The sequence below is a fragment of the Pagrus pagrus genome, assembly GCF_965226575.1.
Source record: "Pagrus pagrus genome assembly, chromosome: 10".
Taxonomy (NCBI): Eukaryota; Metazoa; Chordata; class Actinopteri; order Spariformes; family Sparidae; genus Pagrus; species Pagrus pagrus.
In genome coordinates, this window is record NC_140194.1 from 22,967,772 (window position 1) to 22,991,018 (window position 23,247).

At 39.6% G+C, this 23,247-nt stretch overlaps 1 protein-coding gene across 2 annotated transcripts in view; it reads left to right on the forward strand.

The window, feature by feature from the left end:
- Positions 1 to 3,939: 3,939 nt before the first annotated feature.
- Positions 3,940 to 23,247, forward strand: part of bmal1a (basic helix-loop-helix ARNT like 1a) — a 33,775-nt gene continuing 14,467 nt past the window's right edge. Inside the window, exons 1-11 of one of the 2 annotated variants that reach the window (XM_084364076.1) lie at positions 3,940 to 4,056; positions 14,129 to 14,314; positions 15,751 to 15,814; positions 16,575 to 16,722; positions 17,224 to 17,244; positions 17,461 to 17,493; positions 19,472 to 19,501; positions 20,126 to 20,283; positions 21,386 to 21,465; positions 21,766 to 21,858; positions 22,432 to 22,549. In XM_084364076.1, the coding sequence (XP_084220202.1) occupies positions 15,769 to 15,814; positions 16,575 to 16,722; positions 17,224 to 17,244; positions 17,461 to 17,493; positions 19,472 to 19,501; positions 20,126 to 20,283; positions 21,386 to 21,465; positions 21,766 to 21,858; positions 22,432 to 22,549 (727 nt within the window). In that variant the 5' untranslated portion in view covers positions 3,940 to 4,056; positions 14,129 to 14,314; positions 15,751 to 15,768. Of the gene's footprint in view, positions 4,057 to 4,150; positions 4,386 to 14,128; positions 14,315 to 15,750; positions 15,815 to 16,574; positions 16,723 to 17,223; positions 17,245 to 17,460; positions 17,494 to 19,471; positions 19,502 to 20,125; positions 20,284 to 21,385; positions 21,466 to 21,765; positions 21,859 to 22,431; positions 22,550 to 23,247 lie in introns of those variants that run through there. The other variant, XM_084364077.1, reaches the window with a different exon arrangement.

Sequence of the window (23,247 nt, forward strand, 5' to 3'; positions counted from 1 at the left end):
GCGCTGCGCTGCGCTGAGGAGCGGGCTTCCTCAACTATCACCTGCCATGTGATAGGCACGGTGCCTTCACGGGCCCCTCGTAATATCGCAAGCGCTCGATTGCGTCTGCTCAGAATAGATTGATACTCGACAAAGCAAGCGAATGTGTCAACAAGCACTCCGAGTAGTACTTGCGACCAATGCAAGCGATTCATTTGACACTTAAGTGTTTCTTCGGAATTACCCGTCCGACAGACAGCGATGTTGATCACTTACAAATATAACAATCAATGTTTAAATGCCCCACTGAAATACAAATAACGTGCTTGCACTCTTGTTTTTCTCAATATAGTCTGCTATTAATATTCTGACAAAGAGTAAATATAAATTATCGCATTTTGGCAACACACCACATAGACGGACCTAACAAACTAATTGGAACAGCCTTTATCCGACAGTCCAGAAGGCAGCATCGTGTAGGCGGTAATACGAATAATTTCCTGCATCATTTGATTTAAAGACATGAAACTACAAACTCCAGGAAGTTTCCCGAGTTTGCCTGCCTGACAACCTCCCATATTTCCACTACACCTCGTGATATAAAGAGAGAGAACTTTAAGAATAAAACACAAATGGCTAAATTAACTATGGGCTTGTATGTTCACGTCCCATGTTGTTTTAATATGACCCAACACTGCCATCTAGTGGTATAATGTATGTTTTAATAAACAGTACTGAAATTTAATTCACACCTCTGTTGACATGCACAGGACTGGTGTTTGTTTCTGATGTAATTGATTTGTATATGTGTAGCTAGAATGTTTCATGTAAAAAGTGTATGTGAGAAAATAAATAAGAGGTGCTAATGTAGTACTGATATAATTGTGTCTGAGCCAAGCAGCGTCTATTTTGGATCATATGTGTTGAAATCTACTTTATTTTTACCTGTCATACATTGTTTGTTTGTTTTTCCCTACAAGTCCAATAAAATGTTAGTGTGAACTTCACCAAGAGATCAACTTGTGTATTTATGATATAGATATATATTTCAGGTGAAAAAAGTTAAGTTTTGAGAAACAGCTGAGGACCTGGACAACTTTCTTCATGTTGACCTTGTTTCCATTGTTTCATTCAACAATTTGACTTGGATCAGGAGAGCCAAAGAAATGGGTCATTAGTCAAATCAGGTTAAGCTGCTCTTACAAAACTTGTGTGATATAAGATGTGCTCTAGGGCACGAGACAGAAGTGTACAAAGTATGAAGTCATACCAGAGTCAGGTACACTTCCAGATTGGCTGGTTTCACTCGGGGGATGTCTCAGTATATCAACGTCAGAGTTGTGGAAGCTTGATTTCTATTGCCAAAAACTGAATGGAAAAATATAATTGTTTTCACTGACCAAAGAGAATACAATGTACTAAAATCATTTCATCATATTAGCAGGGGGAAACTCATGTTGATGTTTTACATCTTTTTACTTTATATTTTCACTGATTATAATGTGATATTACTGAGCACTTTGAAAAATCAACTTCTTGTTAGTACATTTTCTGCGGCTCTATTTTTTCCACATTCAAGAATATGGCAGAACAACTAATTGATTGGGACTCAGTGACAAATGTGAACAGGAACAATTTTGTCAAACCGCTTTTGTCAAAAAAAAGCATCAGTGAGATAATGATCCTTAAAATGTTTTTGTTGAGTATCGCCATTACTTTAACCAGAGTATGAAGACAACAGCACAGCTGTGCACTGGACAATTACTGGCAGAATCACTCTCTGTCACTCCCCACTGAGAACTGTCAGATCAAGACAAAATGCCCCAAGATATTAACATGACAAGAGTATAAATGGCAAAAATTAGACAAATATTAGACATATTATATTGTGACCATTTTAATCTTGTAGGAGTAAATTACATTGTTTACATGACATAGGTTATATGCATTTCTAACCTGACTCCTTCTATTAAGGTTTAGCAACCCACCACATATAAGCAACTCACATCTAAACAATACAACACAAGATAATACGACTAACACATTTATATTACTGCATACAAGTAAATGTAAAAGCTTATGTACTGTATTTATGTACCTTACTTTGGTTTAAAACCTGTTATCTACAAACAGGTCAAACCAGAAGCCTGTTTACATCATCCAGGTCACTGACGTCTAAGAGCAGTCTAGCTATTGTTGACAAAGTACTGCATTTCTGTCTACCTTCAATACATTCCTGCCTTTCTGTCTTTACATATATCAATAAGTCTCGCAAGAAGCAAAAGACAAGATGCAGCTATACTTTGCATATGTTCCCTAAAGTCCTGCAGGTGTGTGAGGACACCATCGGTGACAACCGAACTCCAAAAAGGCAATTGTAGCTAAAATCATTCCAATAAGCACAATAACTAAAATGAATATAGTTGAGATAAGTATCTTACAATAATTAAATCCAGGCCTATTCAAGTGGCTGAAATGTGGCCCTTTAACAACCTTAGTTTCACCCATTGTTCATTTTGTTAGCAGGCTAATTAGCCCATCCATTAGTTATGTCCGTTGCTAAGAACTTCTGGCCTTGATAAATTAACAGCGGTTTTATATCCATAACAGCAGCTGTTTGATATCGGAGAAATGTGTGTCTCATTCAACAAAATAGCAATGGACTTAATTTGCAAATGAAAGGATGTGTATGGAGTAGGTCTGTTATCCTTACCTCAATCACTGTACCTCGTGTTTTTTGCAGCTGTGTAAGCAAGGTGAATTCCTGACCCACATGAACTTATCAGGCAAGCAGGTAAGTCTTGGGGTAAACCTTTTGTAAAGCAAACATTAATGACATTTAGTATTTGCTGACATCCTTCGTTCTAAGTTTTTTCTTGGATTTTATGTGCTTTGTTTGACAAAAATGCAGTGCGAGCCCCTCTGACCTTAGACTGTAAAATACCTTCAAGGGACTAAATTTGTTACATGTCATTTGTGTGTGGCAATTTTTGTGCTTGCAAATTTGTTTGCAAGGCAGATTCGGCATTACCACATTGTAAATTGTATCAATAGTTACATGGTGCATTTTCCTGAATAAATTGATGTGTAATTCAGGGGCGTTGCCAGACACTTTTTACCGGGGCACGTGCCCCGGTAAACATGCGCTGTGCCCCTGTAAAGCTGCAGGCCTAGCAACGCCCCTGGTGTAATTGAATTGCCACAGTCTTGGGGACCCCCTAGTTGGTAAAAATGACCATGAATGTCTGCAGAGTGTTTGTGTTCCTTGTCTTTATTTTCCCATTTTAAAATATATGAAAAAAATAATAAAAAAAACAGATCAATCCCATATTTGTATATTTGACATTTTAAATTGCAGTGTCAGATTACAGTATGTATTGTGTGGTTTCATATTTGGACAGTAGAAGCATTAAAAAATAAGACCAGCAGGAGGCGTCAATGTGCACATTGCAGGCAACTATAGAAGATGATCCTAACAATGTAGTTGCTGTGTCAAATTAAGAGGAAGCAACTATTGAAGAAACATAATAAATGAAAAATGTACATATACATTTTTTTTTCTGAAATGGTTACACTGAGTAATGGTTATTTTGTAAAACACTCCAATTTATTTATTCTTAAATAACCTTAAATCATATCACATATCGTCCACAATAAGTGTCAGAACGTGAGGACACCTGGTATTATATTTAAAGCATCAGAATACAATATAAGGCAATTAGGCTCAGGGCCAGCCTGTGTTGCACGCCTTCCAACTACATGACTCGTGATGCAGTGCTCTCCACACACTCTCACACGCAAGTAGCCTCTGCATTCCGTTCTACCCCGGCTGTCATTGGTCAACTGGCACGCCCGTCATATTTTCCCAACCCGAACTTGCGTGTGATTGGCTGAAAGGGCACCTCCGGCGATAGCACACACGCCATTGGTTAAGAAACTAGGTTAGTGGTCCGACAGGCATGACGGTGAGGAGAAACTGGGTCACCGATCGAAAATCGTTTATGTCACAGCTCTTGGGGTTGCTATTACATATTACCAGCGGCTTTCAATGGATAGACGAATCACATTGGACCTACAGTAAGTACAGAAATATAAGAAGCGTACGGGGTATCGATATTGCAGCTTGGTGACGTTGCTTTGTTATAATCCATGATGGATATCGTCGATGTTTTCCCAGCGCTGTGGTCATGTCAGTGTGGTTTTCTAGAGCAGGAGGAGGGACGTTAGCTCGCTGGCCAAGTCTTGACAGCTAGCGTTTCTTAGCTAGCAGCTGTATGCTAATATTAGTCAACGGGACTTATTGCTGTTGTGGACAAAAGGTGGGGATTTGAAAGCGCCCCCGGAGTGTCAGTCTAGATTCAAGTGTTGTCAGCAATCACCGGGGCTCTACGAAAGCTCATGCACGGGTAAGTGCCGGTCCGTGCCTTGTTAAATGTTAACTGAACGTGACCTAAGTGCGAGCGCCTTAGTGAACAATGCTACCAAATGCTAGCACGCTAGCGATGTAAACAGGCCTTGGTGGGTAACTGGCACACCGTTTCTTCGACAGCATCCATCCTGCCGTGATAACTTCAAAGCCACCTCCAGATAACACTGTACAGGGTGGTTAGGTTTTCGCTATGTCGAAACTGAACATAGGCTAACATTTGGTTATGAAATATCGTGACACAGTGTTGGCATTGGCAGTGGAAATGTGGCGACCGCTCGGTGTATGCAGTGCCCGCAGTGGTTGCTAAAAGATGAAGATGGTCTTGGGGCTTTGGGATTTTGGTTATATTGTGCGCCAGATACAGTCAGTGGCTTTTGTTGTATGCTTTTCAGCAGGGGGTCCCCAAACATTGGCTCATGAATCAACGGGTCTTAATGAGGAGGGTTCCAGGAGGTTTCCAACAGGATGAGAAATAGCTGCTTTTCATTGTTATTTAATCTTCTGAGTCATACTCACCAGCATGAATCCTCACAGACACAGTCTTCTTCCAGGGGGGGTCTGTGGTCTGTTGTGGATCCATTCCAGGATCGTCGATGTGAGAAAAGTCTGGCAATTGTTGATCAACAGTCTGCAGTGGCTTCTGTTTTTCAGGGTTATTTTCAGAGATTTTAATTGCCTGTTTATCTTGCCTGGATTGTTTTAATGTGCAGCTTGTGTTTTGCAACTTTCAGTAAAAAAATCTTTCTCATTAGTCTGTTTCAAACACAGTGTTATCAGTAGTTTATGCATTAACCTTCTTGTGACAGGGAAGACGTCCGCTTTGAACTTCAGACTTGGACTTACAACAAGTATTATTTTTTTACTCATGGACAGGTAGCAGCCGACATCAGAGTGCTTATCACTCTTGATCGATGTTGCCACGAAGGCATTTTGATAACAGAATCTGAATCAGCAGGACTGCACTTAAAGTGAAACTCTCACCAAAATGCAACCTAGGCTTTTTTTGTGAAGGAACCCGAGTCAAACCTTCGTGTAAAAGCATAATTACAACGAAAAAGCCACTTTTAAGTTTTGCCGTATTTTCGTTTTCGGGTCAAAATCATTTTCAATGGCGTGCTAGGGGCAACTTTACGGTAGCATCAAAATCGCTATTTTTAAAACACTAAGAAGACTCGACACAACATGAAACTTTGCTCGTAGTATCACCAGGGTCTCTACACATGAACACGAGCATTGAGAACATGGTTTGTGTTAACAGAGTTCACTAAAAAGAAGGTTTTTGAACAACTCTCGCCTGCAGTAGCTTGTTCCGTTGCCGCCGTCCTGCCAGTCAAGAGACTTGGATCCCTGAGTGCGACGTATCATGGAGGAGAGTAAAGGTGGAAAGCTCCTAAAGGGTCGTTTCTTAGTGTTTTAAAAATAGCGATTTTGATGCTACCGTAAAGTTGCCCCTAGCACACCATTGAAAATGATTTTGACCCGAAAACGAAAATACGGTAAATCTTAAAAGTGGCTTTTTCAAAGTAATTATGCTTTTACACAAAGGTTTGACTCGGGTTCCTTCACAAAAAAAGCCTGGGTTGCATTTTGGCGAGAGTTTCACTTTAACCATCCTGTGGATAAGTGCTGCAGGATATAGTTAAACTATCATGTTGGGGTTATCTTTGGCAGATATTGCGATTGCGATATGATTCACGATTAAAGGGAATGATAATTTTTGCATTGCAATTTTCGTTTTTACTGTAAAAACTCTGACAATAATGATAATGTGACATTTGTTGGGGTCTGTATCAAACAGATATGTCTTCTTACAATGGAAAACGAGATCTGTAGGTCAGGGCATGTCTGCAGCACTACTACAGTACTTCATTATCATGCTGTTTTGTCACAATTTACCTTTCATAAAAATATTTTAGCTTCTGAAATTAGAATGTTGCACTTTGCCATATTGAAATTTCGTGTCCATGAAAAAAAAAAATAGTTCACAGGTTAATGAGACAGGAAACATTAGGAAAAAAGGATGTATTTAATCACTTTCAACACTTTGTATACTGGCCCACCTAATCTTGACTCATGTAAGATAATAATGATGAGATGATAATATGATTTTCCCCAGTTTGGAACCTTACTGACACTTAATTATTGTCTTTTGTGGCCACTTCACAGATACAATTCCCTTTACTTTTATAATTTAGATAATTGACTCATGTATTTGTACAACGCCTTGCACGTCCACACAGGTGTTTCCAGTCATTCTGGCTGATTGGAGCTTGAACTTGTACAATTTGAAGTAGGCAAACCTGTGCTGCCATTTAGGTGAGGTAACCAAAGTCTTTTCTGCCATCAGACAAGATCTTGTCAATCAAAATTTATTTGCTTGATGATGTGAAAAGCAGGGAGGGTAAGAATTCGCTTGGGCAGGGTTATGAACATAACATGCGGGTTCTAGCAGGACAACCTGGCTAACAGCAGTAAGCAAGCAGCAAGTTGGAAATTCACAGGTGAATTTGCATGATACAAACAAGGTAGGATCAACCCATGACAGGAAAAGGATGTCTGACTCTCTTCCTCAATGAAATGAATGGGGGAACACATTTTAATGTGACTGTACTTTCAGAATAAAAAATGGGCAGTTTGTCCCATTCTAACAGGAGAGTCAATAAAATACAGTCTGTACGTGTACACAAGGTCTGATCTGGCTCCGATGGCCTGGCAACTTGCCTTGGCAGAAAAATAATTTGGCACATAACCCCAAATAAAACAAACAGATTATTGGTTCTTGTCCAGATTAAACAACAAGAGATAAGATATAGTATTAATTGAGGTGCTGTGCTGGTGGATTTTGTTGCCTTTGGTGAGAGCCAGACTAGCTGTCGGTTAACAGCTTTTCAGTGTTTGTGCTAGGCTGTTTGTGGTTGCTTTGCATTTCCTGGGAACAAACATGGCATGGTATCCATGTTTTCCCCCAAATTTCCCCAAATGTTTGACTATTTAGTCATTAAGTAAATCTTACAGATATTTATGGGCATATACCTGGGTCACAGATGACTTGTATGCTCCTTGTAACTTGTGGTTAAAACTTTGGTTGGTCGGAAAAATGCAGCAGCCATGGTGAACTTGTTAGATGAAGAGCTGCAGGGTGAAGGGTTCTTTAGTTTGGATGAACTAACACTTCTAACACATCATCAAGGTAAACAGCACCTTTGACTGCACCATTCCTGGCAAATGGAAAACCACAGGCTCTTTCCAAGGTTGCCCTGACGCACCTATCCAGAGTGGAGCTGTTTGGAAATTTTGCAGAAATGCAACTGCTGAGATCCCCCACATGGATGAGACTGATAATTTGGTGCCAACTTTGGCGACTGTTCTTCCCTGTGTTCCTACTTGCTCAAATTCTCAATGGTTGATAATGAAATATAATTAATTATCCCTAGTTACAACAAACAATTACCATTTTAAATTTGTGATTATTTTTACTAAGATTCATTTGCTGATGTAGAAGCCTTACAGCAACATCATCATCAAACCAGAAGATGCAAATCTAAAACATGGACTTGTAGAGCTCTGTTGTGGTGTTTGCATTGTCCTGCTTCCCTCTAGTCCACAACCACTGTATTCAGACACTCAAACATTTGCATCTTATAGGTAGTGTATCCAGAGGTTCATTCAGTTGAACAATCTAAAATGTCCTCCAGGGGGAGGGGAACAGCATAGGCAGTAATGAATAATCATACCCATGGAGCCCTGCCAAGTCGAACAAGGCATGAAGTCTATTATCTGATAAAGCCACTGTTCTTGGCCTTGTGCTTTGGTTGGACAGATCAAACTCATCCTGAAGATATATGTGTTAGTTTAGAAATACTGGGAGAAACTCTTAGGAAGTCTATGTATTGGACTGAAACGAGTCTAATGTGACCCCTTGTGCTCAGGTCACTCCAGCCAGTTTAACTTGACTAGGGGCCTAATCAGAACGATTAACTGAAAATACCTGTGTTGGTGTTCAGGGACTTTAAGCGCTCTCTGGCAGTGAGCAGCTGCTGGCTCTGTATTTTGAATTGACAGAAGCAAGATGATGCAGCAGTGGCCCCGAGCTGCCTCTTATCCCATCAGCCTGTAAAACACAGGCAGCTGCTATCCACTGTCCACCTAGTATAATCTCAGTGTGCAGTTAAACACAGCAGATTGTAGCTTAAAATAGAGGAAATGGTAAGCAGCATGACATAATAACTACAGTAAGTTTTGTAAACAAGTAGCATAAATGTTTATTAGGGGTATGTGGTACATGAAATTCACAGTTTGGCATGTACCTCAGTTTTGGAGACATGGTTTTGGAACATAGAGGAAAGCAGAAAAAAATGTATTTTGAAAAAATGTGAACAGTCGTGAACATAATTCTAACTGCAATAGTTCAAGAACTCAAATACTGGCATAATGTCAGTTAGAAAAAATAGATATCAAGTATCAGTAATGCTCCACGACTGACCTACTGATAATTGCTGGAAAAACTGCAGCCTCTGCTTGTATAGGGCAGGCACAACAGACTGACCTAAATGCACGTGTGAGAGCTTGTATTCTCTAGGATGAAGTATGGTTGCAAATCTGCAGTGATAAACACTTGTATAGTTGTAAAAGTATAGTACGCTGCCCAAAAAAAGTCACACACTCTAATTATTTTTTTTGGACCGACTTGAGCTTTGATTACAGCACACATTCGCTGTGGCATCGTTTTCATAAGCTTATGCGAATGTCACACCATTTATTTCTGTCCAGAGTTACATTAATCTTTCGCCAAGATCTTGTATTGATGATGGAGAGTCGGGCCGCTGCGTAACGTCTTCTCCAGCACATTCCAAAGATTCTCAATGGGGTTAAGGTCTGGAATCTGTGGTGCCATCCCATGTGTGAAAATGATGTCTCATGCTCCCTGAATCACTCTTTTTCACAATTTGAGCCCCCGGTGAAATGTAGGATTGTCTTCTTGGAATATGCCCATGCCATCAGAGAAGAAAAAAATCCATTGATGGAAAAACTTAGTCTGACCTCAGTTTTTGGGCACATAACGTTGCTGAACCTAGACCTGACCAACTGGAGCAACCCCAGATCGTAACACTGCCCCCACAGGCTTGTACGGTAGGCACAAGGCATGATGGGTGCATCACTTCATCCGCCACTCTTCTTACCCTGATGCGCCCGTCACTGTGGAAAAGGATAAATCTTGACTCATCAGACCACATGGTCCAATCTTTATGCTTCCTAGCAAATAGAAGCCTTTTTTCCAATAAGCCTCACTGATAAAATCTTTTTTAACGATTTGATTTCACCAAACATTGAATGATCTCCGATCAGGATCATTCAAGATTTTTTTACGACCCCATTTCTTCCTTGAACATGACGGTTCGCCACTATCCTTCCAAGTTTTAATAATGCATTGGACAGTTCTGAACCCAATTTTAGTCATTTTCAGTGATCTCCTTAGTTGTTTTCTTTGCTTAATGCAGGCCAATAATTTGACCCTTCTGAAACAGAGTAACATCTTTTCCATGACCTAAGGATATGTCTTCCGACATGGTTGTTTAAGAAATGAGAAGCTACTCACTGCATCAGTTAGGGTTAAATAACTTGTTGCCAGCTGAAATATGTTAATCACTTCAGTAATTATCTAATGGAAGGCTCTTACCTATTTGCTTAGTTAAACCCAGGTTGTGTATAACTCCTACATGAGTTAGAGGTCTGAAATTGCAGTGAGAGGTTGCTTGACCGCTGTGAGGGGAAGGACTCGCCCTCATTCGGTTTTTGTCTTCTATGGCTAATCGACACATTCAGGTGATGCGTTCATAAATGACTGGCCATGTTTGAAACATACACAGACTTTCTGTTGAACAATGTCGGCATATGGCTATTGTCCAATTCACTAATGTTTGTCCATGTTTGTCCATATTTGCTGTAACTAACCAGGAAATTGTAAAAGCTAACACACAGTGGATTTAAATATCATTGGAGAATCATCCAGCTGTGGTTTCTCATTTGTTCTCGTCATAGAGATGGCAGCAACACCACTTGAGTGTGGCTTATCTGCCTAGCTGTGTCCAAGAACTGATGCAGTGCCAAAAATGTCCACACTCTAATTACTGTTCTGCATGTCCAAGTACGTAAATAGACTATTTTGACAGCTACTGTTTGGGTCACGGGACATATCAAGTCCAGGAAGTTGCATCCTGAACCAAATGTCATGTACTGAAAGGTTCGGATGAGTATATGTGCCATTACACCCCTAATGTCAATGATGTTCAGGAACTTGATTCAGCTCCTATATTGTATGTCATGGTTGCACAGTAAGCTGCAAAAGTTCAACCATCCTAACCTCTGAATGCACCAACAAAGAGCCTTGCTGATTCTTGCCACTGCAAGGACATTTAACTGCTCTCTTTCTGAGAGCAGCTTAAAGTTATTCAGATACCAGGATGTTTTAAACATGACTGTACTGCAGTATATTACAGAATTGCCTGAACTTTGCTACTGGTGCTGTGGGCAGAATATTTTGATTGTTCTGTAGTCTGAGTTGCCCTGTGATTTCCAACCTTGCCCTCCTAGTACAGAAGCTGCAGTTTCATTTCACATTTCAAATGCACACTGACCTTGTTATTAAGAAAACTGATGGGGAATTTTGAGAGTTGTTGCAGTGTGAAACAGATTGAGTAGGAACAGGCTGATGTAAACTGTGAGTGGGTGTTTTTGTAATGAAAAATGTGAATGTTCTTTCTTGCTTCGGCTGTTCATATTTGACATATACATTGTATAGTGTCAGTGTTTACCTCCTATACATTTTAGTTTTTGTTTATTAAAACGATTGCCTCCACTGCTTCAGAATTTTATGAAATGCCATGAAGTCTCAATTACAAGACACTGCTGAGCTCTATTGAACCAAAGGGTTAAATGACTGTAGCACCACAACAATGAACTCAAAGACACTAAAATGCTCTGTAGAGCTGCAGAGCCAGGTGATAATTATTCTCTGGGTTAATTGGTATGAGTGACACATTTTCCATTACAGTTATTTGTCGCATTATTAATTTAAGTGCAGCTTTAAAGACGCTGATCCGAACTGAGTCCACTCAGTAAAAAAGTGTGTATAAATTGTCATCAGGCCAAGCTCTAACACAAAACATGCTTGTAATGCTTGCTTTTCTGAATCCTTTCGTATCGTTACAAAATGAAACGTTTGGGTTTTCATTTAAACACTTGTTATAAAAATTACTGCTCGAACAGCTAAGTATGTGGAGGCTTGAAGGGTGGTCATCAGGAGTTTTTTGTGTAACACAAAACTCCGCAGTAAAGTTCAGTCATCTTCAGTGTTGGTTCATGTGACTACACAATCGTGGGAATCATCTAAAAAAGATTACAGCTATTATAAGCAAAGAGGTAAAGTGAGCCAAAGTAGCAAAGTAGCATGACTGCATTTGTGTACTCGACATTGGGTAATGGCTCTGCGGCACAGCCATTCATGGATAATTGCACACAAATGCAATTCATTTCCAGTCTAATTATATGTAGGTGAGATTTTCTTTGATTCTATTTTCATGATCAAAGCTCATACTAGTTTAATGAAGTTGGATGTGATTGATTTAAGGGTGCAGTTTGTCATCCTCTCCACCACTTATTATTTCTGTCAGAGAAAAAAAAGAAAAAGGAACAGTTAATTGATTGCACATCTCCCTTTTAGTCATACAATTTTGGAATATTGGAGAATTTATCAATATTGATATCTACCCCGATGTGAATAAAATCTTTTCCCACGTCTCCTAGACTATTTCCATCACTGGTCAGGGTACAAGGTTTGTCATGTGTGAGATTAGGATGCTGACTTGCTGCCTGGATGTTTCCTTGCTTCATGAACGGGGCTTACTGGCCGCTTCCTGACTGTGTGAGTGGGTGGAGAGTGTAGAACAGGGAATGGCTTGCTGACTCACTGATGAAGTAGAAGTAGGTGGTGGATGGAAATTGAGGCTGGCTGGTTTTGAGACCATAGAGACTGGCTGACCCAGTTTCCACTCCAGCACCAGTTCCTTTCAGTGTTCAATCATGACATAGTGGTTTCCCCCTTCTCGCCCAGAGCTTTGTCCCAGTAAAAGAGCTCACCGGGCCTGTCCTGACCTACTCTGCTGCTTCAACAGTGCTTCTTGAGCTTTGCATTTTGTTGTCACTGCACAGTAAACATTTAGATGGCTCACCATGGTGTTTTGTTTTTTTCAGAACTCTCAGGAATCAATTTTTCAGACTGACTTTGATTGTGTCATTATTTTTCCTATTTTAAGGGAAGATTGACAACAAATAGTTAGGTAAATGAGAAAATACTGGACAAATGAATCAACTGTGAAAGTAATCATTAGTTGCAGTTGCCGTTTTTCAGCATTCAAGAGTTTGAGGGGTGGTGTCTTAAAATACAAACAAGAAGGTACGCTTATAGCAGGCAAACAGAGTGATGACATAACAGCATAACAGTCTGACATTTCTCCTTACAACACAATATGAAGAATAACTAGCTCTACTTTGCAATACAAAAACAGTGCTGCGCCTTCCATGTCTTCTACATGGATCTGCTGGTGAGGATCCTGACGGTTCATCAAGTGCCTCATTAAAAACCATTTTACAGGGTTTAAAATGAATCAGCTGGAAACACTAAAAAGTTAGTAGGCGACAGCGCTTTCAAGAAAACCACATGGAGCTAATGTTAGCTTAATAAGCTAGCTACAGATGATCATTTCTGCCAGTTGTCATTTTAGCTTATAAAAACAGTGATCACAGGCTTTAAATGAAAATCAGAAATTGGGCCCACTAAGAATTTTTAAATTCGGTGTAGGTTTTCAAAATTGAAAGCTTGACAGCCCTAGCATGGCTTTCTTACAGCCATCACTGTCAGAACCAGCAGAGCTGTCAGCAGCAGTTCCTGAAGTGCTTTTGGAGCCTGTTATGGGCTTCATGTCTTCTCAGCAACCTTCTAAAACGAGAAGACTAGAGAGGAAAAGTGCCAAAACATTTTTCCTCTAGTCTTCACGTTTTCTGTCTTCTAAGTCATTGGTTCTCAACCTGCGGGTTGCAACCCCCAGTGGGGTCGGGAGATCATTTCCAGGGCTCACTAGATGGTTGTGGGGAAAAAATCAAATGACATATTTTAGCCTGGGGAATGGTTTTTACGTTATATTGCCTGTGCCAGTGGTATAATAAAAATAGGTTAGAGTGTATTTGTGAGGTCGCAAATGGGAAAGGTTGAGAACCACCATTCCAAGTTGGAGGTTACTTATTTGGAACGTATTCACATGTTTTCAAGATCAGAGGTAATTCTGCTATCAGAAAATTCATGAATGGAAGAGATTACAAGTTACTAAGAAGGAAATTGTGAGTAAGCGCTCAAGTGTTAACATTAAAGAGCCGCAACCATGCAAAATCAGGTTTGCATACAAGCTGAAACTCAGAATGCAATTAGCTGCTCATTAATGGAGTTTCAGGAAATGATCCAATTAGCCCAGATTCAGTTCTGACAGTTTTCAGGTCAGCAGGAGTGAACATTAGGAGTTCTTCTGTTTTTGTGTTTTTATATTTTGCTGTCGATCAAGTTTTGTGATGTTGTGTGTTTATGTGGTGTTGTTTATGTTCTCTGATGTATCAGGTTTTGCCTGTGAAAGATTAGATTCACACCTGACTGTTCTCTTTGTCTCTTTCCAGGTGTAGACGAGTTGCACCAGCTGCTTAAGGATCAGATCATATCGGTGCAGATTGACCACATCAAAGTGGATGAAAGTAGGTCAGGCTGAATCAAACCAGACTCAGACCAGATCAGAACGGAGCAGACCAGACTGATCCAGACAATACCAGGCCCGTCTCGGAGACCTGTTCCAGTTTCCTATCCAGGTAAGTGAAGCGGCCCTGCTCTCCATGCGCAGGCTGCTCCCACTCATATTTCAGAGAGCTGAATTTGAACCGAGGAAGGCTGCCCACTTATCTTATGCATGAGTGTGACTCATGTAAGAACTACCTCAGAGTTGAATACATGAACAGAAAATGAAGACATTTTTTGGTACATAGTCATCCTCCCATGTTTAGGGTCATGAAATGAAAGCTCACCTTCCCTGAAAACAAATAATCCCCTTTGGCACTATTGCATTTTGCTCTGTTGACTCTTATCAACTTGTATCATAAGCATGATGGTCATTGTTTTTTTCAGTCAGACGTTTTTAAATAGGTGGGTTTTTGTTACCCTCCAGAGTGAAGAAAAAATCCATCACTGAACAACCAAGTGTTTGTGGAAATACACAGTCAAATATAGCTAACAGTTGAAATAAGCTAGTTGGAATTGCAACATTTGCAAGATTACAAAGTAATACCCACTAGGGACTTTGTAAGTACGTTTCCATCTCCATTATACATCCATATATCTTTGAGTCTGACAAGCCATGAAAGCCCCTGTTGTTAATCCATGCTGCTGGCTGATATTTACCAATACTGGCAAGTAAGGAGTTTTATGCTGACTCATCTATGAGGCTGATGTACGGCAGCTATTTGTCCAATCAATATTGTTTTTAGACCACCACTAGGTCAATATCTGCTCGAATAACTAAGTGTTAATGAAAAAATGGGTAATTTAAGTAAATGTATTGTGTCAGTGATTTTTCTCCTCAACAAACTCGCAATGTAATACTTCAATACACCATTAGTTATGTTTGCATGCACACATTAAGTGCAGTGTACTATAGGGCGTGGCGGTAAGGTGCAACATTACTTTTGGGTGTGGTTCAGGTGCTGCAGAGCACACTTCTTGGTCAAAGGTAAAGCAGACTTAAACTAATAACCAGAGACAGCAGTGACACACATTTTTGTTGATAGGACAATAGAATAATGCTTTTATAAGCGCACATGACGCACAAGTGTCTAGGCAAGAGTCATCCAGTAAGCTCACAGCGTCTTGACGTAGTTAATCTACATAAAAAATAGTCAGATTCAGTGGGGAAATTACCAGTTTATACTTTTCTGGGCTAAATTAAGATTAACGTCTTTCATGTAACTGATATGGTATGACCTAAATCTCCTTGGAGAATAATAACCATGACATATTTCTATAGATGCAGTTACTCAGACAACCGTGGCTTCCTGTTTATTCTTCCTCAACATTTGACCTAGATGACTTGTTGTTTGCCGCATGTGTCCAGGCAACTGTAACTGTGTGTCTGTGTTTTCTTTGTGTTTTGACTTTTTTTTTTTTTTTTTAACTTGAAGTCTTTGCATTTTCAGAATGACTCCTGCTGGGGCTGACAGTTATTTGCAAACGTGATGTCTTTGTGTGTTCACAGTTGAGGGCTCCAGAGTGGATGGAAGGAGATGATTTTAACACAGACGCTGTGATGAACATCTGTGGTGAGTGTGATGTCATAATGCTCTGCCTTTAAACAGGGACACTCCCTGTTACAACAGCATGTGTTTTTGACCCACCCTGAGGGAGGACGTGTATTATCTTTGATTCCCTTTCATGTATCAGTTCTCTTAATTGTATGGGAAGATTTATTTTGTCTTTGCCCCAGAAACTTGTGTCTGCATGCCCGGCACTCTTATATCTTATCCTAACTTTTATAGGGATTCCTTGTCACCTAGTTCTGCAGTCAGTAAATAGAACATGACTAATCCTGCATGTCTTGGTTATGAGTGGACAGTTTATTTACATATTTGAACGGGCACCCCTTTCGCTCAACAGCCCTTCATGATTCATCCTTTAGTGCTTTCATATCCACTTCCCTTTTGCATATTTTCTTTAGAGTGACTGTCCATTCTATGTGGTTTACATTTCTTCTGTTGATGTGTGTTTTCATCATTATCCATGGAAACCGTCTGCACTGCCCTTCTTGTTTTTTGAGTTTTCTTTATCTGTTGACATCAGAGCTTGCACACTTCATGTTTTGTTGCCATGTAAACAAAAATAAAGGAAGTGTCTTCAGAGAATATCACACTTTTTATTTTATTTTCCACTCCTAAATGCTTTTACCTTCCCACAGTAAGACAACGACTGTCAAATATTAAAAAACCCCTCTGCCCAATTCATTTCTTACCTACTCGATTTAAAAAAGGCAGTTAAGAATAGTTTGGCTGAATAATCAAGGTTTGTTATGTCTTTGCTCTGCAGAGGACCTGATGGCAGACCAAAGGATGGACATCTCGTCTACAATGACTGACTTCATGTCCCCTGGCTCCACCGACCTCATCTCCAGCTCCATCGGCACACCTGGCATGGACTACACCCGGAAGAGGAAGGGCAGCTCCACAGACTACCAGTAAGGACACAGGGAAGGAGAGAAAAGAGGAAAAAGAATGATAGGGAAAAGACGGAACAAGAAATAATGACAGTGAATGAGGATGAATGAAAAGAAAGTAAAGAAAAATGATCCTTGAAAAAAATTGAGGCATGGAGAGAAAGAAGGGGGGGGGGGTAGACAGAAAAAAGAGACAGGAAAGACAGACTGATGAAAAGAGAGACAGACGGAAAGATAGGCAGAAAAAAGGAGATGGAAAGAAAGACTGAAAGAAGGAAAAAAAGACAGAATAAATGACAGAAGGAAAGAAAGGGAAGCACTGCCTCATTAACCTCATGTCTGATGTAAAACCAAAGTTCATAATTTACCTTGCTTTAATTGTTTTGACTGTGCAGTGTCTGTCACAGTCCCTACTGAAAATATGTGCACTATTAAACACCGTCACCTTTCTCATTGTACATAATCACATTTCTCAGTACCTTGATGGCAGAAACTAATTATTACATTTTTCTTTCTTTGCAGAATTGATGGCTTCTCATTTGAGTAAGTTCAAACATGACTGGCTGTTAATAGATTTAGCAGAGTTTAATTTATCAAAATCTGAAATATCCCACAATTGATTTTGCACCATGAAATATTGAATAGACTGAAAACAAACTTACTGAACCCAGTGAACCATTAAGTGCTTTAAACCTTCCTTTAAAATGTTCTCTGATGTTCTTACTGAAGCTTGTAACTCCTGTCTTCTCTCCTCCTCAGTGACATGGACCCAGACAAAGATAAACTGGGAAGGTAAGAGGCCATCATTACTATGGTGATAAAGCTTTAATCTTCATTATTGTTGTATGTCCTGCAGTTGTATTCTCAGGTGATCGAGTTTCCCTTTTAAATGATCAAATCATGAGAAACATATTTCCTCACTTACAGTAACCCTGGTGATATCTATCAAGCAGATAGTTTTGGTTTATTTGTCCAAGATCCATCTCTGGAGATGTTTAACGGTAAACCAATACAATGAAGCGGAGTGGAATGAGTTTGCGGCGCTCACATGATTGGAAAATCACATTTAAACTTTACATCTGCAACATCTCTTTCCAGAAAATCTCTCCTCTGGTTACTGTGATGATTCACAGACCTCACAGTCAACAGTTTTCAATGGGCATACTTTCTTCTGACTGTATGAAATCTGTAACCGTCCTTAAACAGATTTTTTAAAGTGATTTAATGTAAGAGAACTTACTACATTAACACGCTTGTCTGTATTTAGATAGGAAGGCGGAACAAGTTGCTGACAACCCTCCTAATCGAAAAAATACTCTTTTTTTAGGCTTTTCTTTTTTATGTCAACAATCACAATCGCTTCTATTTTGTCAATTCACGTCATACCGTAACATTCCATCTTTATTTCTGCCTGTACAGCTCTGCAGTGACATAGTGCTGCCTGCAATAGAGGGCACCATGTGGCCTTACATAGAAACTTGTGTGCTTCAATTATGCAAATGATTTATTTTCCAGGTCACAGAGAAACTCACAAACAGGCTTTTTGAACAGTCATCAATACAAGTTTGCTGAATGTCACTTGGAACGCTAGTACAAGCAACAGAATAAAACTAGAATGGCCCTCCAGTAGAGCGCATACATTTACCAAGGCCCAACAGCCCCCTTTAATTCAATCAAGCCTAATCCAATATCAACTCAATAGTCCCGTGTCACTCTAAATTTAAACCACCCATAACTGCTAAACAATAATTGAATCTCACCAGATCTACGATCCACATCAAATTGTACTCACTTATAGATACCAGCTGGCTAAATGTGTTCATCATGATCAATGCATTATCCCCTGAGAAATTAACGGAAATGTCGACAAATCTCAGATGTTAAAGAATGTGAGAAAAAAAATCCTGGATCCAGTTCCTTTATCCAGATACGCACCAAAAGTTAATGGGGTCTATTCTTGTCCAAGACCCATTCTCCATCCAAGTTTCGTGTAAATCCGTTAAGTAGTTTTTGTGTAATCCTGCTGACAAACCAACCAACCAATCAACAAATGGACACGGCTGAAAACATAACCTCCTTTACTAAGGTAAAAAGTCTGTTAAGGAGACAAAAATGTTCTTGCAAGAGGCTCAGTGTTTCTGGAAAGAAACAATGCTGCAATTACCACTAGTGACATTGAATTCACCTCTTTTGTATTGGTTTGGAAGTAGCAATCTCAGAGATGGATATCTCACAATATGGGCAAATAAAATTGTTTTGAATGATTTCAAAGAGACACTGGACAACGGAAGCCTTTTATTAAAAGTCTATTCTCAATGCTGAAAACATCCTAAATGTCATTCTTCTTTTAATCTACTCGTATCTGTAAAATCAAGAAATCTTGTGCGAGTCTTTTGTAGTGGGCGTGTGGTGGAAATTCTCCTCATTGTTCCGCTGTTTAAATAACAGTGCGTCAGAGAGAGAATGCAAACAGGTTTAATCAAAATGACGTCATGTTATGTATCACACCAGTCAACAGACTGTACAGTCAAAAATAACCTCAGAGCATTACACTTGTTGCATAAGCTTTGATGCTGTTAAACCTCAAAATGAGGTTGGTTACAGAACCTGTGAGGTTAGCCAAGGCCCCACTCCCTCCCTCGCTCCCTCGCTCCCTTCCTCCCTTTCCACTCCTCACTCTTTTTTAATACTTCCTGTCCCTTAAATTTAAACCTCAAACCTGCAAGTTTACTCTTCCTCTCTCTAATAATTTCTCTATTTGTCTTTGCAGTGACCAGCAGGGCCGGATTAAGAATGCCAGGTATAAAAACCTCCCTCCCGTTCTCTCTCTTTCTCTGTGTCTCATTCCCCCTGCCTTCTAATCTCTTTTACATGAATTAAATGTCACTCTGTCTGATTGGGGACAGAGGGAGCTTTGTGTGCGTTGATAATAAGAAACTTTATACATTGAAGTGTATAGATCCGAGCATTATGTGGAACTAAGGGACTGTAAGAGCATACCTAATCGCTAATGGCAAGCTCTGTTTCTCTTGCTTGTTGAGAATTCTCCCTTCAGTCGTAGTCAGTGAAGGCAGGACAGACGAGTCGGATGGACCCTCGGATGTATTTTAACCGTCCAGACTCGACAACAAAAATGCCATTACATCTTTACAGAGCAGTGTTCTTAGCTTTGAGCTAGCTGATTTATATCACGTTAGATAAGACCATGATGTGAGGATTATCTGCAGTGCAAGAATGCAGCCCACTGAAGAATGACTGCCTGATTTTGCATTCCTGCTAGGATTCTGTCGTTTATACAACAGGTGAAATGCGACCAAAACGACTTTTATTTTTATCCGGATTTATCACAGCGAGATGGGGGAAAGAAGAGATTTATCAGCGCACAATCACCATCTGTTAATATCTGCTGCTTCTTCCTCCACAGAGAGGCTCACAGCCAGATCGAGAAGCGTCGCAGGGACAAGATGAACAGCTTCATCGACGAGCTGGCGTCACTGGTGCCCACCTGTAACGCCATGTCCCGCAAGCTAGACAAGCTGACAGTCCTGCGTATGGCCGTCCAGCACATGAAGACACTCAGAGGTTAGAATTAACTAGTAAAATTGCTGAATGCGGGGGCTCAATGTATGAGAGTAATAGGAAGCTGTGGTTGGGACTATAAATGAATAGTAAATGACTAGACTCAGAGCCTGACAAGAAGTGAAATTGGATCTTAAAGATTTTAAACCGGTTTGTAAGCTAGCTAAAATACCTGCAAAAATATGGATGTTGATTTCCTGAAAATAATACTGCCAACATACGACTGGATACTCATGATGCAAATGCAACAATATCGACAGCTCTTTGGAAAGTCAATCAAAATAAGCCCCAATTCGACTCTTCAAAATCAAAAGCAGCATTGGCATTTCTACTTGATATTCCCTTCCTACTTGTGCATATCTGAAGAAAAAAAACACTTCTAGGACAACACAGCTGGATTACTGGTAGCCTCCAGCTTCACTCGAATCACATAAGGCTTTTAATTTTTCATTGAACGCCAGAATTTTTATTTTTGGAGAACATTATTTGAACTTGTCTCCCTCACCTGCAAAATAAATAATACATTTTAAAATACCCTAACTTTTTAAAGAAGAATTTGAAAATATAAATAACAGTTGTCAGAGCATTAAAGCAATGCTCTGTTGACCTTTACAAATCCAGAAGTGTTAGTCAAACAATTTCATAGCAGTCAGTGCTGAAAAAAAAAAAAAAAAATGTAATCGAATTGTGGATTTCCTATTCTACTATCCTACTCTTCATGAATGGATCAATTGGATATAGAGCTACAGCGAATACTTAATTAATCAAATAGTCGGTATACAAAAACAATAATTTTCAAATATGTCATATTGTTATTGGCATTTTTCACTATGCTATGAGATGTTACTGACAAAACAGGAATTAAAAAAGGGTAAAGGACATTGAGATTGATCAGGACGGGCCAGTCAAGAGGAATGTTACATCAAAGCACTTTCTTTCTTCGAAGTTTACTTTTCAGTTGGAGAACAAATATGTGTTGTGATCACTTGAAACCGTCTTTGAGTGCTTTCTCCAAAGAAAGGACGGGAAAATTGACTCTTACTGATCAACAACCCCCTTGACCATCAACAGTACAGATTTAATACATATTAACTGTTGTGTGCAGGTGCATCCAACCCGTACACAGAGGCCAACTACAAGCCCTCCTTCCTCTCAGATGATGAACTGAAGCACTTGATACTAAGGGTGAGTGCAATACAAATGATGCATGCCACACTCACTGATACACAAATAGACCATGTAGCACAATACTTTCTTCACCATGTCATCTGTAACATTCTCAATTTATTATTTTTTCACTTTTTATTTTCGTCAGTAATCAACAGTTTATCCATTAATTATGATAGGCTACTCAAAACATCAAGCTATATATATACTATGTATCCTAATATTAGAATTTGTGTTTTAGTCACTTTCTTTATGAAGCATGTATTTGTGAAGCAGCCCTTATTTATTCCAGTGTTTTTGTTGTCTTGGATAATGCAGGCTGCGGATGGCTTCCTGTTTGTAGTCGGCTGTGACCGTGGAAAGATCCTCTTTGTTTCTGAATCCGTGTACAAGATTCTCAACTACAGCCAGGTACGCTGCCGACAGTGTTTGTGCATTGGAGTAAAAAAAGAAAGTCATGTGTGCTTTTTACTCAAAAGGCTGCCGTTGATTTGTAGCCGCCTTCGGATATTATTAAATCCACTCCACCATGAAGGACGTAGTATGTCTCATATTTGAAACTCTGTCTTTGTTAGTTATTATGCAAATAACACGTGCTCGTAGTTGTGACCTTCAATTTCCTGAAAAGATGACAAAAACGGATTTTTCCTAATCAGCAGAATTTCATCACCATGAATAATCTAATTCAAGCAGCAGATGATCACAACTTTTTCACTAGAGTTGGTAATTCTGTCTGTCTCAGCAGTTCAGTTTTGGATTAAAGATTTAAGTTGCCTCACAGTTTCCTAGAAAAGCTGCAACATCAACTAATTAAAGAATTAAGAACTGCAGCACTGACCTCAGAGACGTCAGCGTTTGAAGTTGTGTGTAGAAGTCAATATTTTTGTTGCTACTTCTGTACTTGTCCATATTGTTTTCTATTCTCCTCTCACTTCATTCCCTCTGGTCTCACTTTGTCTCTCCGGTCTCACCCGCCGTCTCCAGAACGATCTGATAGGTCAGAGCCTGTTTGACTACCTTCACCCCAAGGACATTGCCAAGGTCAAAGAGCAGCTGTCCTCTTCCGATACGGCCCCACGAGAGAGGCTCATTGACGCTAAAAGTAAGTCGTGCGGAATGAGGATCTGGTTTTTGCTGATCTCTTGTGTTTTCTTTCCTTCACCCTCATCGTACATCTTAATCTGTGGTGTCCTTATGATACCAGGGGAAAGTATAGACGTCAGCAATCTCAAGGCTGCCCTCTGACGTCAGTACAAGTATTTATAGTGAATTTCAGCACCTAGTTTTTACAGTCTATTGTTAGTCATTTAAAACTTTAGACTTCCTCTAAGATATACAAGCTTTAGTTTTTTTAATTTGGCGAAAAGAAATGTACAAAGCAGAGATGGAAGTCTGATTTAATATTAATAAAAGCAAGCAAGCAAGTTTTGACAACAAAATGGTGGAAAATTGAACCTTGTGACAGAGGACCATGGGCTATAAATACATGAATATATTTTCTTAATGGAAAAACCGGTGGGTTTTTTTTAAACTGCAAACACAGCTTGAGGTAAACGGGTGAAATGGGCGTCATTGAAGACTTAAAATGGATGCAGTGAAAGTATAAAGAATAATTGAATTTGGCTACAGGTCTGCAGAAGGTGTCAGACTGATGGATACATTATCAGAATGGGTTTTCTCCCTGTGCTATTTTTGTGTGATTGAGAAGGGTGAAAAAAGGAAGAACATTACAGACAGTAAAAATGTTTCTTTGAAAGCCTTTGACTGGACATGAATTTTATATATATAAAAAATGCAATA